The sequence below is a fragment of the Notolabrus celidotus genome, chromosome 1, assembly GCF_009762535.1.
Source record: "Notolabrus celidotus isolate fNotCel1 chromosome 1, fNotCel1.pri, whole genome shotgun sequence".
In the NCBI taxonomy this organism is placed as follows: domain Eukaryota; kingdom Metazoa; phylum Chordata; class Actinopteri; order Labriformes; family Labridae; genus Notolabrus; species Notolabrus celidotus.
The window spans coordinates 19,217,849-19,234,824 of NC_048272.1; the positions used below are offsets into that span (position 1 = coordinate 19,217,849).

The 16,976-nt window shown below is 40.7% G+C and overlaps 2 protein-coding genes across 4 annotated transcripts in view; both read right to left on the reverse strand.

The window, feature by feature from the left end:
* Positions 1–726: 726 nt before the first annotated feature.
* On the reverse strand, positions 727–10,486 carry hp1bp3 (heterochromatin protein 1, binding protein 3). 3 transcript variants are annotated; one of them, XM_034683569.1, is made up of 13 exons: positions 10,237–10,486; positions 9,691–9,771; positions 7,913–8,099; positions 7,242–7,304; positions 6,980–7,136; positions 6,720–6,863; positions 5,574–5,633; positions 5,259–5,401; positions 4,658–4,748; positions 4,105–4,264; positions 2,824–2,935; positions 2,522–2,680; positions 727–2,154 (listed from the first exon to the last, which is right to left on the reverse strand). In XM_034683569.1, exons 2-13 carry the CDS (start codon positions 9,755–9,757, stop codon positions 1,641–1,643), a joined length of 1,857 nt encoding a protein of 618 aa, XP_034539460.1. In that variant the 5' UTR covers positions 9,758–9,771; positions 10,237–10,486; the 3' UTR covers positions 727–1,640. The 3 variants fall into 3 exon arrangements, with proteins under 3 accessions (XP_034539460.1, XP_034539467.1, XP_034539475.1); XM_034683576.1 differs by lacking the exon at positions 10,237–10,486 and adding an exon at positions 9,890–10,091; XM_034683584.1 differs by lacking the exon at positions 7,242–7,304 and having other exon boundaries at positions 10,237–10,361.
* A 1,043-nt stretch (positions 10,487–11,529) lies between these two features.
* The window catches only part of eif4g3a (eukaryotic translation initiation factor 4 gamma, 3a), an 87,182-nt gene continuing 81,735 nt past the window's right edge, over positions 11,530–16,976 (reverse strand). Inside the window, 3 exon segments of the mRNA XM_034683595.1 lie at positions 11,530–12,553; positions 15,335–15,481; positions 15,607–15,688. Coding sequence (XP_034539486.1) covers positions 12,372–12,553; positions 15,335–15,481; positions 15,607–15,688 — 411 coding nt within the window. The 3' untranslated portion in view covers positions 11,530–12,371.

Genomic DNA, 16,976 nt, shown 5'->3' on the forward strand with positions numbered 1-16,976 from the left:
TTTATGTAATTATATCAGATAGTAAGGCTTGTTTTTGTGTGTTAATGGGATAATTTTCATGCAGTTGTGATTGTTAAAGGCCGGATCATGATGTAGCATGTTTCCATTACCTGCAGTAAGACTTGTGACCATGTGATGTGGACTTACATTCACTTATCACAAAAACAGATGAAGTAAAATGTATTGACGTGTCCATTCAGGGCTGCCGTACGGAAGTAGTAGTATCTAATTTGAAGTACTTCACTGCTGGACTTGATATTGATGTTACTTTGAGCAACATTGAGCTTGTACAGAAAAGTGTTTCATTGTAGAGGCACAGAGTCTTAAAGATGTCCATTATTATTGAATTCACACTGATGCAACTATGCATTTTATGATTTATGGTCAAGATTGAGTTTGTTTTAATTCATTTGAATAATAGCTGCAAGTTTCATCCAGTTTTAATTAAACCAAAGGGTGACAACTTAATCTGGAAGTTATAAAATTAATAATTGGAGGGACAGAAAATGAATAAAAGCTGTGTTTGAATAAGTCCTCTCATTTGGAACTTTAATTTTTTTTTGTTTTTTTTTTCAAATATGCTAAAAGATGCAGGTTTAATCTGTTCATTTAATCAATTTAATCTCATCAGGTGATTGGTTATTCATTTTCTAAAGAAGAAGAAAATATTCGGTTTTGTTTAAAAATCAATCTGCACCAAATACAATCAAAGTAACAGAAACAAAATACAAATATAGCCATTTTATTAATGACTTGGAAAAAAAGCTTAACAACACAAGGGATACATGCATGCAGGGTATGTATGAGCTATTATCCTCCTTTTTCTTTTTCACAACACACATTTCTTACAATTTGGTACTGAATTACAGCTGTGAAGCAAGAAAATCAATTTTAGTATTTGCCTGTTTAAACACACATCATCTAAAAAAAGACACTTTTCAAATATGACTCGTTTTTTTAATGAACACTGTCAGGTCGAGGAGTTAACAGAGGGTGCGTTTGTTACCTGCAGTCTTTTCTTTTCACGGGGTAAAATTTTGTGTTAAATAAACAAAAGTCCATCGTTGTTTAAATTATGATCAGAAGTAGACCAATATGCATAAAAATCAGATTCCATACAGCGATAAAAGCCAAAATATGATACTTTAATCTCAGAACGCAGGAGAATAACCTTAAGATCGGTTTCATAAAATCTTAGTGTCATCGGTTTACAGTGTAAACTCTTCAACCAATATTATTTTGACTTAAAAATGATCACTCTCCACCTTCCAAAATACTGACATTTCACATTGTTTGGTATTAGGAACATGTGCTTCCAGCACCTACAGAGTGAATGAGGAACACATATAAAAACAGAAGTAACTGCATGGCTCTAGTTACAGTATGTCAGATTTCGCTATGCTTTCCCTTACCTGGCAGCTGTTCCGACAGCAACACTAACTGAGCTTCTCTACACACGGTGATTAAAAAGGAAATGCAGAACCTTTCAAATGTACAGTAAACTGAACTGGTAGGATAACGTTCTTATTCTACAATAGAAATAAAAAAACTACAGCCCCGTTAAAAAGGGAGAAAATGATAAAAAGAGAGAGAGCACTGAAACAAAGCGGCCCAGTTCGTGGAAGGCGTTCCTGGGCTCATTATTTCCCTCTCTTGGACTTGCGTCCGGACTGCTTGCTGCTCTTCGCCCCCTTCTTGGCGGGAGACTTAGGGGTAGGCTCTGCAGGCTGAGACCTCCTCCCCCCTTTGGTCGCTGGCTTTTTAGCTGCAGGCTCCTCGTCGGACTCCTCTGCCTTAGATCTCCTGGTCCCCCTTGTCGTCTCCTGTGGGACCTCGACCTCGTCCTCGTCTGGTGAGGACTCTCTGTACGAAGGCCTCTTTGACCCTCGTTTGGCCAGCTTTTTGACGGCGGGTGTTTTAGGCTTTTTTGCGGGAGATCCTCTCTTCACGGGTGTAGCTTTCGTTGGTGTCGGGGGTTCCTTCTTTGCTGCCGCTGGTTTCCTGCCCTTCCTGGCTGAGGACACCGCTTTCTTGGCCGGAGACTTCTTCGCGAGGGGCCGGCCCCTGCCTTTAGCTTTAGACTGACTGGCGCTCCGAGATTTCTTGGCCGGTGGAGGGCGGCGAGCTTTGGGTGGAGGCCTCTTCGGAGCTTTCCTAAAAATATTGTGAACAGGAAACTTTAACTAAAGCAGGAGGCTCATACTGTACACACATCACACATCACTGGGAGGCGAAGAGCTATTTGAAAACTGCATCAGTGGAAAGAGGAAGCTCAGCTCACTGGATTTAGACTGACAGCATCTAACCCCCATCTTCGCTCTGTTAACGCTCTGAGAAAGGCTGTAAACATTGAGCAGAGTGGGCTCTAGATAGTTCACTATTAAGTGAACGGATGCTGTAACATCTTTTTAACTGTGTGACAGATTCACTGGGATTCAAATGTTTCCATCAAAATAGATTTATGCTCAAGAAACTCCCTGCAGACTTCATACTGGGTCCATCTACATTTTTCTGAACCCACCTCTTTCGAACAGGGGCTTCATCCTCAGACTCTTCCTCTTCTGACTCTTCTTCTGACTCTTCCTCATCAGAAGAGTCGGCCATCCGCCTCCGCTTGGTCGCAGGTTGAGAGTTTTTCTTGACGGGCTCTTTGTACTTGTCAGGGTAGAGGATGGTCGGGCTGAAGAGAGAAGTTTATTAGACATGTCGATCTTGGAAATGTTGTCAAGCTTCCTACTTTAAATAAATTCAACAGAACATCATATTAAATTATATAAAAGGACTAAGTCTCTGAATCCTTTTCTCCAAATGTCGGTGACATACCTCGGGTAGAACGGGAAGGAGAGCTGGTAGGTCCCTGTGAAGCCGTGACCGGTGATCTGCTCCATCCAACCCAGTACTTTACACTTTGACAGAGTCCTCCTCAAACTGGCCACTAAGGGAAGAGGATTCTTCTGTTAGTGTTGATGCACAAACCTTATGGAGTGTGTACGTTTCATGATACAAGATAAACAAAGTCCCTTAGAGTGACGCACAAACCAAAGACAACCTATAGTATAAAGAAAGTGCCGGTTCGCTGCAACCTTCACAGTAAGTTTTATTTGTTGTTATTATGAATTATTGCTGCCATATAATATTGCTTGAGTGACAGAAGAAAGACGTTTCTTTTCATCTATAAAGCCAGCACGAGCAGCAGAGTCCTCCCCGTCCCTCCTGTCACTCACTGTGGTGTAAATTTCCTCCCGATCGACTTATGGGAGCTTGTTATGTCGACTGATGCTATCTTTCTCAGACAGAAGTCAAAGTTCGGTTATGATTCCGTTCAGTCTTTAAAATCAACAGAGTCTCATCCTGCTGCCTTTGTTGAGCAAACTTGAGCTCCTCACAATATTCAGGTCCGACTGTTTCTGTGTGCGGCTATGTGGATCAGTAAATATGACGTGTGACGAAATGTGACCAAGTGGCAACCGCCGGTCTTAAAGTATGAACTTCAGTTAATCGAGCGTCCGCTTGAGGCTAGCTGCAGAAACACCAGACACCACTGGTGTTTTATAACATGGTATTTTGTAAGATATTAAACTTACGAGTTCTGCCTAAATAAGGACATGGCTGACTTGATTGACAGGCAGGCACCCTGTAGCCCACCTTTTTACCTCACACTAACTCGACAGACATCAGGTTGAGTTCAGCATTTCCAATATGGCACCGGCCGACAATTGGCTTCAAAACAGCGCTTCAGTAACAGATGGGTGCCGTCACGCATACCACGTCCATTATTTATACTGTCTATGAATGTGATGTAAGTACATACGTTTCCTTTTACGCATGTTTTTCAAGGGGAAAAACTTCCTGTATTCTGACCAATATGGCTATTCATTGGAATTTTTTCCTACTCTACATGTTTGCTGTTGATATCTCTATCATCCAGATTACTACACACACCAGCAAAGAGCTGGTAGATACTGTCTGACGTAAACCCTGCCTGTGGTAACCTCTAAACCTGCTCATTTGTGTGTAGTCTTTAAGCCTATAGTTGTAGCGTCCTGCATAAACCTTGAATCAGGTCCAACATGTTTTCAGCTGAGGAGCAGGAGAAAGAGTTACCTAATTGATACTCCTTTCTGTCTTTGTTGGCATCTACTAGATATTTTTTGAGCGTAGTGGTGCTGCAGGTTTTAGGTTCATTCATAGCTGTGATGGCGGCTGTGATGGCGTCCTCCACGGCTCCACCCTTCAGCAGGACCTGGTTTCCAGTTCGCTTAAGCTGTGATGGATAAGAGAAGGTTTTTGGTCACTCCTACTTTCAGAGCAAAACTTTAGCTTCATGCTGCCAGGATGAAGAAGATGATGAACACTCATTTACTCCTTTGTTTTTAACATTTCAGAGAGAATGATTATCACATGGAAATATCTTTATCTTCAGCTTTTGATTTACTTTGAAACGATGACACCAAGTGCATCTTGTAACTTCTTAACTCTACGATACTTGATGATGCACAGACTGATTGAAGAGCTTGTAAACCAGCAGAGCTCATGAGAAAAGCTTCACGTTTTTCCATCAGTAGCGAAGAGCCACAGCTCTCATATTGCTCATTACAGTGAGGAGTGATTTGTAACTGAAGCTCTCAGTGTTTGTGATAGTTTTAAAGAGGTTCACCTGGAAAGTCCCTCTGGCTCCTTTTCCAGTGATTTGCTCCAGATGTCCTTTCTCCACTGCCCTCACCAGAGCGGCTTTCAGGATGTCCGGCCTGAAGAACAACCACAGTCAGTGAGTTATTCATACATTCAATAATAAAACAACGCAACTTCTGACACCTTGTTTCTGTTGATCATGTAGTTTTTAAATGAACCAGACAAGGTAGAAATTTTTGCAAAAGTATCCGCTTTAATCAAGACTGCAAAAAACTAAATTTTGTCGGGTTATTGAAACTTTGACCTGATACATATCTGTGCTAAATACAAATCTGATCATACTGTCATTGTTGTGAGCCAGAATAATTTTGATTTCTTTCATGCTAAGAAACTTAAATACACCTTTTCTTTTCACATCATCCAGTTCCCCTATTTTTTTATTTTTTAACGTCACTTTTATCAATCTCAATTTATACAATAAATTCAAGCCAACACTGTTACTGAAAGCTTAAGACACTTAATAAGTGAATGAAATCAGTCACCACTTGCAGCCCTGGTGGTTGTAAACTAACATGACATTCAACAACGACATCACCAACATTCATCAGGTGAAGTTGGAGACGTACCTGTTCTCGATGTTGAGGCTGGGGAAGTGCTGCTCCAGGTACTTCTTGATCAGGAAGTAAGAGGCCTCTTTGGGCTCACAGAGCCGAGTGATGATGAGAGGAAGAGCGTCTCCCAGAGACTCCTGGGACTTCTGGGCCAATTTCTAAAACAAAAAATGATTACAGATGATTACAACCAAACACTTGAGAAGGAGACACTAACGGGAGTGGATCTGTGAAATACTGTGTCCTTAACTCCCTGTTAGAAGACAATCTGGTATGTGACTACTTTAGCTTCATTGCTGCGACTACTGTAACATAACAAAGGGAACATACCTTAGACAAGGGCACCTGCTTCCCAATGGTGAAGGTTCCCGAAAGACCTTTTCCCTTCAGCTGTGTGAGAGACAAACACGAGTTATAAGACATGGAGTCAAGTCTCTTCCCTGAACAGAGAATCTTAGTTTCACAACGTTAATGTGAAAAGCAGATCTATAAAGCTTTAGGTGTGACTAAAGGAAACAACTCACAAATGAGGGTTAAAACAAATGTTTGCAGGAAATGCTCAGATTTAAAGGTTAAGTTATAACCTTCAGGAGTACAGCTGTTTCCAAATCCAGGTAACATTTTAAAAAGGGGGATTTCATAACTTCTAAAATTTAATATTTTCAAAGTGGGGAAGATCAGAGACCTTGTTATCAGCTGTATCGTGCACTTCAGTGGATTTGGAGAGGGTTACAGTGACCAGGGTCCATCTGAACTCTTATCTGGGATATCGATACAATTTATTTTTAAAGTCATCTTAGAGCAGTGTTATTGATCTGGTGAATGACTATCCTGTTTTAATACTCTATCCACTATTTCTTGTAGGAGTCTAAAGTCTTTTTTTTCTTCTTAAATATTCTTTTTTGTTTTTTAAATTGTAATTGGGCCATTTTTGCCTTTATTAGATGGAACAGCTAAAGATAAACAGGAAGGGCTGGGATCAGAGCGTAGGAAGAGAAGAAGACGTGCAGCAAACCTGTGACCGCTACAAGGACTATAGTCTCTGTATATGGGGCATGCGTACTCAGACTGCTAAGCCAACGGCACCCCAAATGTTCATATTTTTTGTTTATTATATTTTCTCTGACAACAAATAGATTAAATTTTGTCTTTTAGGTCAAACAGGACACTTGACAGAACTTTCTTAGGCTGTTTTGTGCAGCTTCTCGGATTTTTTGTAGCGTTTTAATTCTACAGCTAATCAGTGAAGCAAGAAAATAACCACAAGATTGATCAACAATTAAAAAATAAGCATGTTTGACTTGTGAAGACATTAATAGTCAGAGAGAATGTTAAAGTAAAATAATTTAAAAGCTCAAAATAACAGCAAAAGCCTGACGTTATCTAAGAGTGAAGAGGCCGTGTATGTTTCATCCTAGCCTTAGATTTTTATCCTCTTATTAAAGACAAAATGAAAAGTCACTGATCAGTCTTCACCTGTTTGATGGTGCCCTTCTCCAAATGTTTTTTCATCGCCCTCTTGATGAGAAACTTCTTCCTGTCGAGCTCCATCCCTGGGTATTTTTTAAGCATATATTTCATGGCGGACTGGAACGAAACTCCAGACCTGTCGTTACAGGACTGCAAAAGAGCAGACACAGAAGAATCAGAACAAGCTTTCAATGAGAAACACGAGGGGGAAAGGGAGTCACAGTGACGACCCTGTGGAGAGACGGATGCACCAAGGTTGTACACACCGAAATAGCTTCGACGAGGATATTATCCACTTTGTTCTGATTCCCTGCGAAGTTTGTAACGGGAACCTTTTTGCTGGCGGTGACGCTAGCCCACGCAGGAATCGTCCTTTTCACCTTCTTGGATTTGGATTTCTTGTACTTGTAGCCATCCTTCAGCCTGTCACCAAAGGGAGCGAGACACAAGTTCAGTGAAGAGCGTCGCGCTGTTTGTGGCGATATTTCACTGTGATTGGTACCACCCTTATCTCTATCACATCCTCACCTTAGTAGGAGAACATAGCAGTGTGTTGCACACTGTCCGGCCGCGCAGTCCTTGCATTTGTCACTTTGTGTCCGATTGTCACCGATGGGAAAGACAAAATGAAGTTTGAGAACATCTGTCTTAATGATCACCAGAGGAATTTTTACTCTAAACTAAAATCTATTCTAGTCTACTATGTGCAGAAATGTTAGACTTTGTTTTGTCAAAGTCTGGGAGAAGGAAGGGAGGAAAATTTACAGGAATTAAGAGTTTCTATCTAGTAAAACCAGATTAAAAGTCCTGCATGATTTATCAGCCACAGGGAAACCAAAGTTTTTGTCCTTTGGTTGGAATATTTAAGTTTTAGACACTCTCTGAATGTGTGTAGTTTGTAGAGGATAGTTTTATAAATGGACTGAGTTGGTGACAAAAGGTCAAACTTGAGTGACACTAAAATCCTCTCCTCCTTAACTCCTCCAAGACTGTGGACAAAGGGAACATCTGTCTGATATGTGTCTCATGAACGTGGCTCAGACAGATCACATCTTTTGGAAATGCAACACTGCAACCACAAGGGGAGCAGCCTGCTGTTATCCAGCAGAAGGCAAGGATAATATAAACAGATAAAAGTGCTATCAGAGTGAAATATCGCAGTGGTCAGAGTGGCACTTTAGCTCTCTGGTGAAACTCACTCTTTCTTTTCGCTTCCCTCTCCTTCTTCCTTCTCTGCCGTGGCAGCTTCCTCTGTCTTCTCTCCATTCTCGGTGGGCTCTGCCTCAGTTACACTCTTCGCCTCTTCTTCAACGTCTTCTGTCACAGCTGAAGACGCAGCCGGCTCCTCGTCGGCAGAGGGCGACTCCTCCGAGGAGGCTTCAGGATCTGAGAGAGAAAAGCTGCTTTAATTACTGAGGCAAAAAACATAAATGACTGCATCTTCCATTGTGGAAGCATAATAATGTTAATAGATTAGCTACAGAGACTTTCAGACTTAGGATTTAATGTGGAGTCATATATGTTTTTTAAAAGTTACATTCTGGGGCTTTTTCACCTTTATTGACAGGACAGCGGAAGAAAGACAGGAACCGTGGGGAGTAGAGAGTGGGGGAAGACATGCAGCGAATGGTAAAGCCTCAATACATGGGGCATTTAGACTGCTAGGCCACCAGTGCCCCAGAGTAATAATTTTACCACCCATAAATAAAGGTTTACTGAAATCAGGAGCCAAAGATTAAGATTAATCAATGTTGGGATCAATGTCCAACTATTTTGGTAGTTATAGTATTTTTTAGGAGAAAGAGTCAAGATTATTTGATCGTTACTTCTTGCGTTTTCATAACTTTTTGGTTATTTACTTCTACGATAGTAAGCTCAATATTTTTAGCATGTGTGACCAAAAAAGAAGATATTTTTAAAAGCATATTTTGAGCTTCAGGAGACAGTTTTCAACTTTTTCTGACATTTTATGGTTTAAAAAGTATCAGCAATATGGGCTCAGATATGTTTAGACTAAGAGGTATATAGTAATGTATAATATTAGTATACAAAAAGTGAAATTAACAATATGTTGAGATGGATTCCCTCCATTTTGCGTATTTGATTTGAAGCCTGCAGCCTTTGAAAGGTGATTCATTTTGTATATTTAGTCACATTTAGAGTTGATTTCTTGTTTAGGTGGAACAGAAACATGAGCTAGATAAAGGATACGACATAAAACAGTTCAAACAATGTTAGTGTAGGTCTTTTTGTCTCCTTTAAATGTTAACGGACTTCATCATCCACTCAGATATCTCAAAGGTTAACTTCACAGCTCCACTGTGTGAATATCTTTCTGTTCTCTCTCATTTCCATACTGTGAGGCACTCTTTCTGCTGACGACTGCTGATTGAACACATCAAAACTTCCTCTGTCTCATAAACCAAAGACTTAAAACGATTACTTTATACTGACCTGAGACTTAAAGAAGTGGATTTAATTTGCAGAAACAGCTCAAAACAAAATATTAAAGATTGAGGTAGATTGAGATACATTTGCTGTTGTTGTTGTATCTTTTTATCTATTAGTCATTTATTGTGGTTTATGTTTGTCAGACGCTTAGTTCACTGTTCAAACAAAGATTCCTCTGAAATAGAGCTTCCATTACAAACAAACAAACACTGTTTTGATTTTAGAAAAGTGAAGCAAACGTATGTGATTGCTTGTTTATCATCCACAAATTATTTTCCACCTTCGCAGAGGAAATTAAATCACTCAGTTTGAGTTCAAGTAAGCAAAAAAGTATGGAGAATTTTCAGTATTTAATTCTAAATATATTAATTTCTATTAAGACGTGTTTTCTGTGATGGCAGATCTCACAGGTCTATAAACTTACACGTACAGACTCAATGTAATGTAATGGCCTGCAATGGATGTTTCAGTGATGATGGTGCGTTCAAGGTACTTAAGTGAAGGTAATGGACAACCCCGGCCTAACCTTTCTCTGCTGCAGCGGAGGGGACCTTCTCCCCGGTCGGAGTCGCTGGAGCTCGGCGAATCGGCATCACACGAGATTAGCCTGCACGGAGAAGAGTCACATTATTTATACACACAATAAAAACGCCAGCAGAGCGCCGTGTGTGGGACTTTTTCTGTGCTTCGTGCGTGGTCGGAAATGGTGATCCAGCCAAACCCACTTCATTCATTGGGGCCCATTATCTCCAAACACAAGAAAAGGAGCCTCGGATTCCACTAAATCTCGCCACTTTAGCGACTCTGAACTAATCCCTGACGTATCCACCACTCTGTGCCAATAAAGTGTGATTATTTCCACACCAGCCTGAAGACGAGTTGCCTGAAATTTTCGGCAATTTCGCCATTTTGTCAGTTTGGTTTACACACACAGTGATGGCGTCGCACAAGGCAAGATAAAATTCATTTCAGTTGCATGGAGGAAAAACCAGCAGCTGGCGTCTTTTCAAGCTTCTCGTCCGTGCAACTACACGTTTAGTCCGTAACGTGTCAGAGTGTGAATCAAACTTACCTTATACTTATCGAGAAAAAGTAAAATACTTTGAAGTAAATTTCTGCACGATCCTTTATTTAGATTTCTCTGTTTATGAGCCCCGCCCCATTAGGACCGTTGGTGACGTCGACGCGTCACAGGGACGTCGAAGGATTCCCAACTGTCATGGCCGCCGTCACCAACCGTTGAAAGCTAATGCCAAGCTAGCTAAACATTGTTGGACTTTGGGGGCTACTTCCCAAAGTTATCGAGACATTTAGCAACAATGTGAACAGTTTCTCTAAAACTCATATATATTATTATATAGTATGATCAGGTCATTGTTTGAATCAAGCTAATGCAGTTAACACCTGAAAACCAGTCAAAAACTACAACCCTGGGAAGATTCATATGAGGTGTCTATTGCTAAGACTCATGGGAGCTGTAGTTCTCATTGTACTAAACAAATCAAAATCGACTTTGGAAGGAGTCTATTAAGTAAATCGATAACTAAATATATCCAGGAAATGTTTAAGACATTTCTAAACTGGGCGAAAGTGTTGCAGCTATGAAAATAAACAAGCTGCCAAAAGAGACTGGGCACTTTTCCATTCATTACCACAGACATGAGTGTTTGAATCACTGTTAGATTATGCGAAAATTTCAAACCTCTCGTTCACATTTTCTTGTGGTTCTTAATCACTTCCTTGGTTAAAAAAACATGTGGTTTAAGTGTTTTCCCCCCCACTATTAGCAGCATTAAAGCTGCAGATGCTGCATATTTTTTTTTCAATCAAAGGTTAAACTATGTTGTTTTTTATTTTAGGAATACAAACATGATTTCTTTTTAAGAAATCCAGTGACTTGTTTGCTTATTTTGTCCTTAATTGTCCAAAATACAATAAAAAACCTCAGAGATGGAAACAAGATCTTGTTTTTTTGATGGAGGACTTCGGTGATATTTCAAAACGTGGTAGTGTACCATGTTGGAGGCTATAAGCAACATTTAGTGATGTGAGAAACATGCAAGCATACTGAGACACCTCTAAAGGGATAGCCTATGTGAGGAACCTAGAAACTAAAGGTTTAAAATTGTTGGTAAAATAAAAGTACAAAATTAACTGCTGTAACAAAAAAGCAGAGGCAATGCAAGTGATTTTATATTTTGCTCCAGTGGCTCCCAGCGACTCCAGCTCTTCTTCTTGGGGATGCTGAGGTAATGTCCATCTTGGGGAACCTGGAACCTTACTTTAGATTATCACACATGAATACACATTCAGTAAAATAAAAAAACAATAAAAATTGAACAGACCAAATGATGAGAATCAGCAATTTAAATACCTTTTTTGTCTTTAATGTATTTACAAGCTTTAATCTGCTCTGTAGGTCTGAAGTATTACAAGCATGTTCATGTTCAGCGACCCCAGCCATTTGCTTTTTGAAGTTGCATTTTTGCTCATTTATCCGCTTTGTTCTTCTGCGTTTGTTTTAACAGTTCTGTGCACTGACTTACATCGCTTCTTGAATGCATACCTCTAACCTCTGATGAGGCGTATGTACATTAACAACGCAGAGCAAGCCAAGGCTGAGGGTAACACTTCCTGGTTGACCTCAAACGTCATACAACGGACAACGTTAATAGTTTCTTTGCATCAGCTCCGTTTAATCTCGGCTTCCCCTTCATCCCAAAATAACTTTGTTGAACCCTGTTTTAAACCAAACAGTGTGGAATCCAGGGAGGCTATTTATTTCACAATTATTATTTTGTTATTATAATTAATTATATTGTTATTTCTGTCGTCTTGTTCTCATTTGTGAGCTTCTGCAAATGTTAAATAACTTTCATATTTGCAGTCCTTAAAAAAATAATAAATTAACGAGTCCAGAACCTATGTATCTTTTAAGTCTCTTCTTAAAAAGTAACAAAAGAAAAGTAAGTTAAAATTTAAAACAAAAATATTTTCTATGTATAATACAGGTATTTAGTGCTTCCGCCGTTGGAATCCAAACTCAAAATGGCGGCATGTTTCAGAACCGTACCGCAGAAAAAAATTCCAGCCGTAAACATGGCGTCCTGCTCACACACCCATTTTGAAAGTTTGTTTGTTTGTTTGTTTGTTCTGCTGTGAGGATGCAGTTCTACTATGTCAAGTCCCCCGGGTGTCCCACTCTTGTCAATTGTCTTCCGACTCCTCCTCCGCCTCCCGCAGCCAGGTGAAGAAGGCTGTGACAGACTTGAGGGCCACACCCTTACCATGCTGCTCGGCAGGGTCTTTGCTGGACTCCCATTTGTAGAAAGCGTCCTCCGAGATGACGTCCTCGTCATACAGACAGTCGAAGAACATCCGGAGAAGGTCTACGGAACAGAGGGGTGAGGATGTTAAAACTGGAGTTCTTTATGTGATCAGTTATTGTGAAAAAGTAGAAACAGTCTCTCATGCGAGGTGAAGTGTGTGAGCCTATCTTATGGCCGTCACACCTTGACGATTTAGCCAGCATATGCAGATGAATTAAAGAAATTGGCGAGTACGCTGGCGTATGTCGCATAAGTTATAGATAAGTTTTGTATAAGTTAAGAGCACGCTCGTATACGTCGAAGTATGGCGAGTAAGTTGAAAAATGTATGCAGCGTATGGATCATAAGTTCGGCATACACTGTAGATGCGTTATGTGAGCGTTGACACACGTTCACACACGTACAGCTGTGTGTCTGCGTGTGTATGAGTGTGAGAAGCCTTGGAGCCCTCACTCAGTGTCAAATAGCAGAGTCTCTGAAACAGAAGCTGAAGCCAGCATGTCGGAGTCTGTTGGTGTTCAGCGATAAAGCTACTGTTGTTGAATTGAATTAAGTTCAAAATGTTATATTTCGAAAGCGCAGTCATCAAGTGTAACTTATTGTGAAGACCAGAGGCTGTGTTCCCGCTGGTTTCACTCCTCTGACACTCTCTAATTTCAAAACGAACAGTACAGGCCAAAAGTTTGGACACACCTTCTCATTCAATGGGTTTTCTTTATTTTCATGACTATTTACATTGTAGATTCTCACTGAAGGCATCAAAACTATGAATGAACACATGTGGAGTTATGTACTTAACAAAAAAAGGTGAAATAACTGAAAACATGTTTTATATTCTAGTTTCTTCAAAATAGCCACCCTTTGCTCTGAGTACTGCTTTGCACACTCTTGGCATTCTCTCGATGAGCTTCAAGAGGTAGTCACCTGAAATGGTTTCCACTTTACAGGTTTGCCTTATCAGGGTTAATTAGTGGAATTTCTTGCTTTATCAATGGGGTTGGGACCATCAGTTGTGTTGTGCAGAAGTCAGGTTAATACACAGCCGACAGCCCTATTGGACAACTGTTAAAATTCATATTATGGCAAGAACCAATCAGCTAACTAAAGAAAAACGAGTGGCCATCATTACTTTAAGAAATGATGGTCAATCAGTCCGGAAAATTGCAAAAACTTTAAATGTGTCCCCAAGTGGAGTCGCAAAAACCATCAAGCGCTACAACGAAACTGGCACACATGAGGTCCGACCCAGGAAAGGAAGACTAAAGTCACCTCTGCTTCTGAGAATAAGTTCATCCGAGTCACCAGCCTCAGAAATCGCAAGTTAACAGCAGCTCAGATCAGAGACCAGATGAATGCCACACAGAGTTCTAGCAGCAGACCCATCTCTAGAACAACTGTTAAGAGGAGACTGCGCGAATCAGGCCTTCATGGTCAAATAGCTGCTAGGAAACCACTGCTAAGGAGAGGCAACAAGCAGAAGAGATTTGTTTGGGCCAAGAAACACAAGGAATGGACATTAGACCAGTGGAAATCTGTGCTTTGGTCTAATGAGTCCAAATTTGAGATCTTTGGTTCCAACCGCCGTGTCTTTGTGAGACGCAGAAAAGGTGAACGGATTGATTCCACATGCCTGGTTCCCACTGTGAAGCATGGAGGAGGAGGTGTAATGGTGTGGGGGTGTTTTGCTGGTGACACTGTTGGGGATTTATTCAAAATTGAAGGCACACTGAACCAGCATGGCTACCACAGCTTCCTGCAGTGACATGCCATCCCATGCGGTTTGCGTTTAGTTGGACGATCATTTATTTTTCAACAGGACAATGACCCCAAACACACCTCCAGGCTGTGTAAGGGCTATTTGACCAAGAAGGAGAATGATGGAGTGCTGCGGCAGATGACCTGGCCTCCACAGTCACCGGACCTGAACCCAATCGACATGGTTTGGGGTGAGCTGGACCGCAGAGTGAAGGCAAAGGGGCCAATAAGTGCTAAACACCTCTGGGAACTCCTTCAAGACTGTTGGAAAACCATTTCAGGTGACTACCTCTTGAAGCTCATCGAGAGAATGCCAAGAGTGTGCAAAGCAGTAATCAGAGCAAAGGGTGGCTATTTTGAAGAAACTAGAATATAAAACATGTTTTCGGTTATTTCACCTTTTTTTGTTAAGTACATAACTCCACATGTGTTCATTCATAGTTTTGATGCCTTCAGTGAGAATCTACAATGTAAATAGTCATGAAAATAAAGAAAACGTATTGAATGAGAAGGTGTGTCCAAACTTTTGGCCTGTCCTGTATCATCGTCATTAAGGAGTGGCAGCCTTTTTATACACTTCGTCTGCATTATAACGCTGCAGCACTTTGCACAAGTGGACTATAGTTGGGCAGAAATTATGAATATGCTATGTTTACTCCCCAAATAAAAAAAAACGAAACATCGATAATTAAGTGTCTGTCAGTGTTTAAGAGGTATTTTGATAGATCAGGAAAACGCTGGCTACATCGTCAAGGTGTGACAGGGCCATTATTTAAAAGTAATATATTTGTCAGCTCTTTGAACCTTTGAGTTCATTTGGGTTTCTAAAGACAGCTGTACTTCATCTACAAGGTCATATCTGAGATGCTTTGCAGAATCGACTGCCTGGGAATGAGGAGCATGGTAAGAACTAAATCTTCAAACAAGCTTCTATATGTGTGTTGTTGGGACGTTTCATAAAAACCTCCAGATGACTCTGACCTACAGGTTCAGTTTCTCTGATATGAAATAAGACCTGCAGTAAAGAAACCTTGTGTCATTAGAGGTATGTAAGGAGGAAGGAGTTATGCATGATGCAGCTCTTACTTGGAGGCTGATCAAGAGCAACGATCAGCGCTTGAAGTGCATAAAGTGCTTGCAGCTGTCGCTCAGTGTCTGAGTTAAGGTACTTGAGTAAAACTGGCAATCTCCTCTGGATGATGGCCGTGTCCACTCGACAGTTGGTGTTATCATCTGTTAGGAGAAAAGCAGGAGGCAGAGTAAGCGCGGGCTTGGTTTGGCACAGAGTAAATATTGCAGTCAGCGCTGTGTTTTCAGCAGCGTGGAGGAATCACTGCTCCAGGTGGTGGAGTGCTTACCTTTCACTGCTGCCTTACACACAGCTGTCATCAAAGCCCTCAGGAAGGGAGACGAGCTCATCTGAGATTCATCTAGGTTTGCCTGAAAGATAAAACATCTCATCATCTCTGCTACAAGCGAACAGAAATGTAATTAAAAATAAATTATGAAAGCATCTACATCACATGTTAAATAGAGCAGATCAGTGTCGCAGGAACAGTGTGTGGTAACTGTGTTAAATGTTGCCTGAATTTTGTTGCAGCAAAGAGAGATGCCCGCTTTGTTGAGCCTTACAAAAACAAATGACGTTCTTCACAGCACTGTTATGATTTAGATGCTCTAATGTCTCCAAACAGTGGCAGAACTGCAACAGTTTTTGCCTCCATACAAATCTCATCAGTGACATGAATTCAAACAGCTGCAGGATTCTTGTATCAACCAAGCAGCAAGCAGAAGTGTTAAAAAGAGGAACTGCAGTTCATCGATTGATCGAGGGGTGAATTTTTTTCATAATGCAGCAATTTCGAAGATATTATGAGTCTTCCAATGAGAGGCACAGCTGACTTGATTGACAGGCAGGAACACTGTAGCTGTTGGCTAGGAGGCTCAAAGCCCGCCTCTTTACGTCGTACTAGCTCAACAGAAGTTATGTTGAGTTCAACACTTCCAATATGGCTCCCGTCAACGATTGGCTTCAAAACAGCGCTTCAGGAACAGATGGGTGACGTTATATTACGTTCATTAATTATACAGTCTATGGTTTAAACACATCATAATGCTGCTAGAAAAGCACAACTTTAAGCCCATGATGGAGCTTGTGAGTAGCAATGCAAAAGTGGCATATGTCTGAGAAATGTTTCTTGATGTCATATGTCAAGTTTTATAGTTTGAAAAGGCATTAAGTATAGGACCAAAAGTTTGTCCATGTTTGATTGCAAGAGGAAGAACAGTTCGCTTAATGTTACAGAAAACCTGAAAACCTTCAACAGCAGACATCTGACATCACTGAGGGCGGTGCTTTGTGACTGGGATTTTAGCAGGCAGCATCAACAACACGTACCTTTTCAGTTCATTCTTACACGGTTGCTTACCAAATTACTTTGCTAACTTAGGTTTGGTGACTTAAACTTAGTGTGAAGTTAAAAACTTGAAGTTTTGTAAGGCTAAAATGATTATCTTCTTCTTTTTCTCAAGAGGGATTTAAAAACCCTGGTATGTATGTCAATATTGACATCAAGGTCTCAGTACCACGGGTTGAAGGTTTAGAACGATACCCAACCTTAGTCTGTGAGCGCCTGGGTAAATATTTCTGTCAAATCTCTGCTAGTATCGTTCACCTTCCTGTTCATTGGTCATATTTTAAATAATCCTGTTCGTTACGGGCTGCCAA

What these genes read in the sequence shown, in the direction of transcription:
- hp1bp3 (XM_034683569.1), bottom strand. Translation starts at nt 9,757, where the DNA reads ATGCCGATTCGCCGAGCTCCAGCGACTCCGACCGGGGAGAAGGTCCCC. An exon ending in AGAAGGGCACCATCAAACAG is followed by an intron (nt 5,634 to 6,719) that starts GTGAAGACTGAT and finishes TCTCTCACACAG; the next exon opens with CTGAAGGGAAAAGGTCTTTC. An exon ending in AGCCTCAACATCGAGAACAG is followed by an intron (nt 4,749 to 5,258) that starts GTACGTCTCCAA and finishes GTTGTTCTTCAG; the next exon opens with GCCGGACATCCTGAAAGCCG.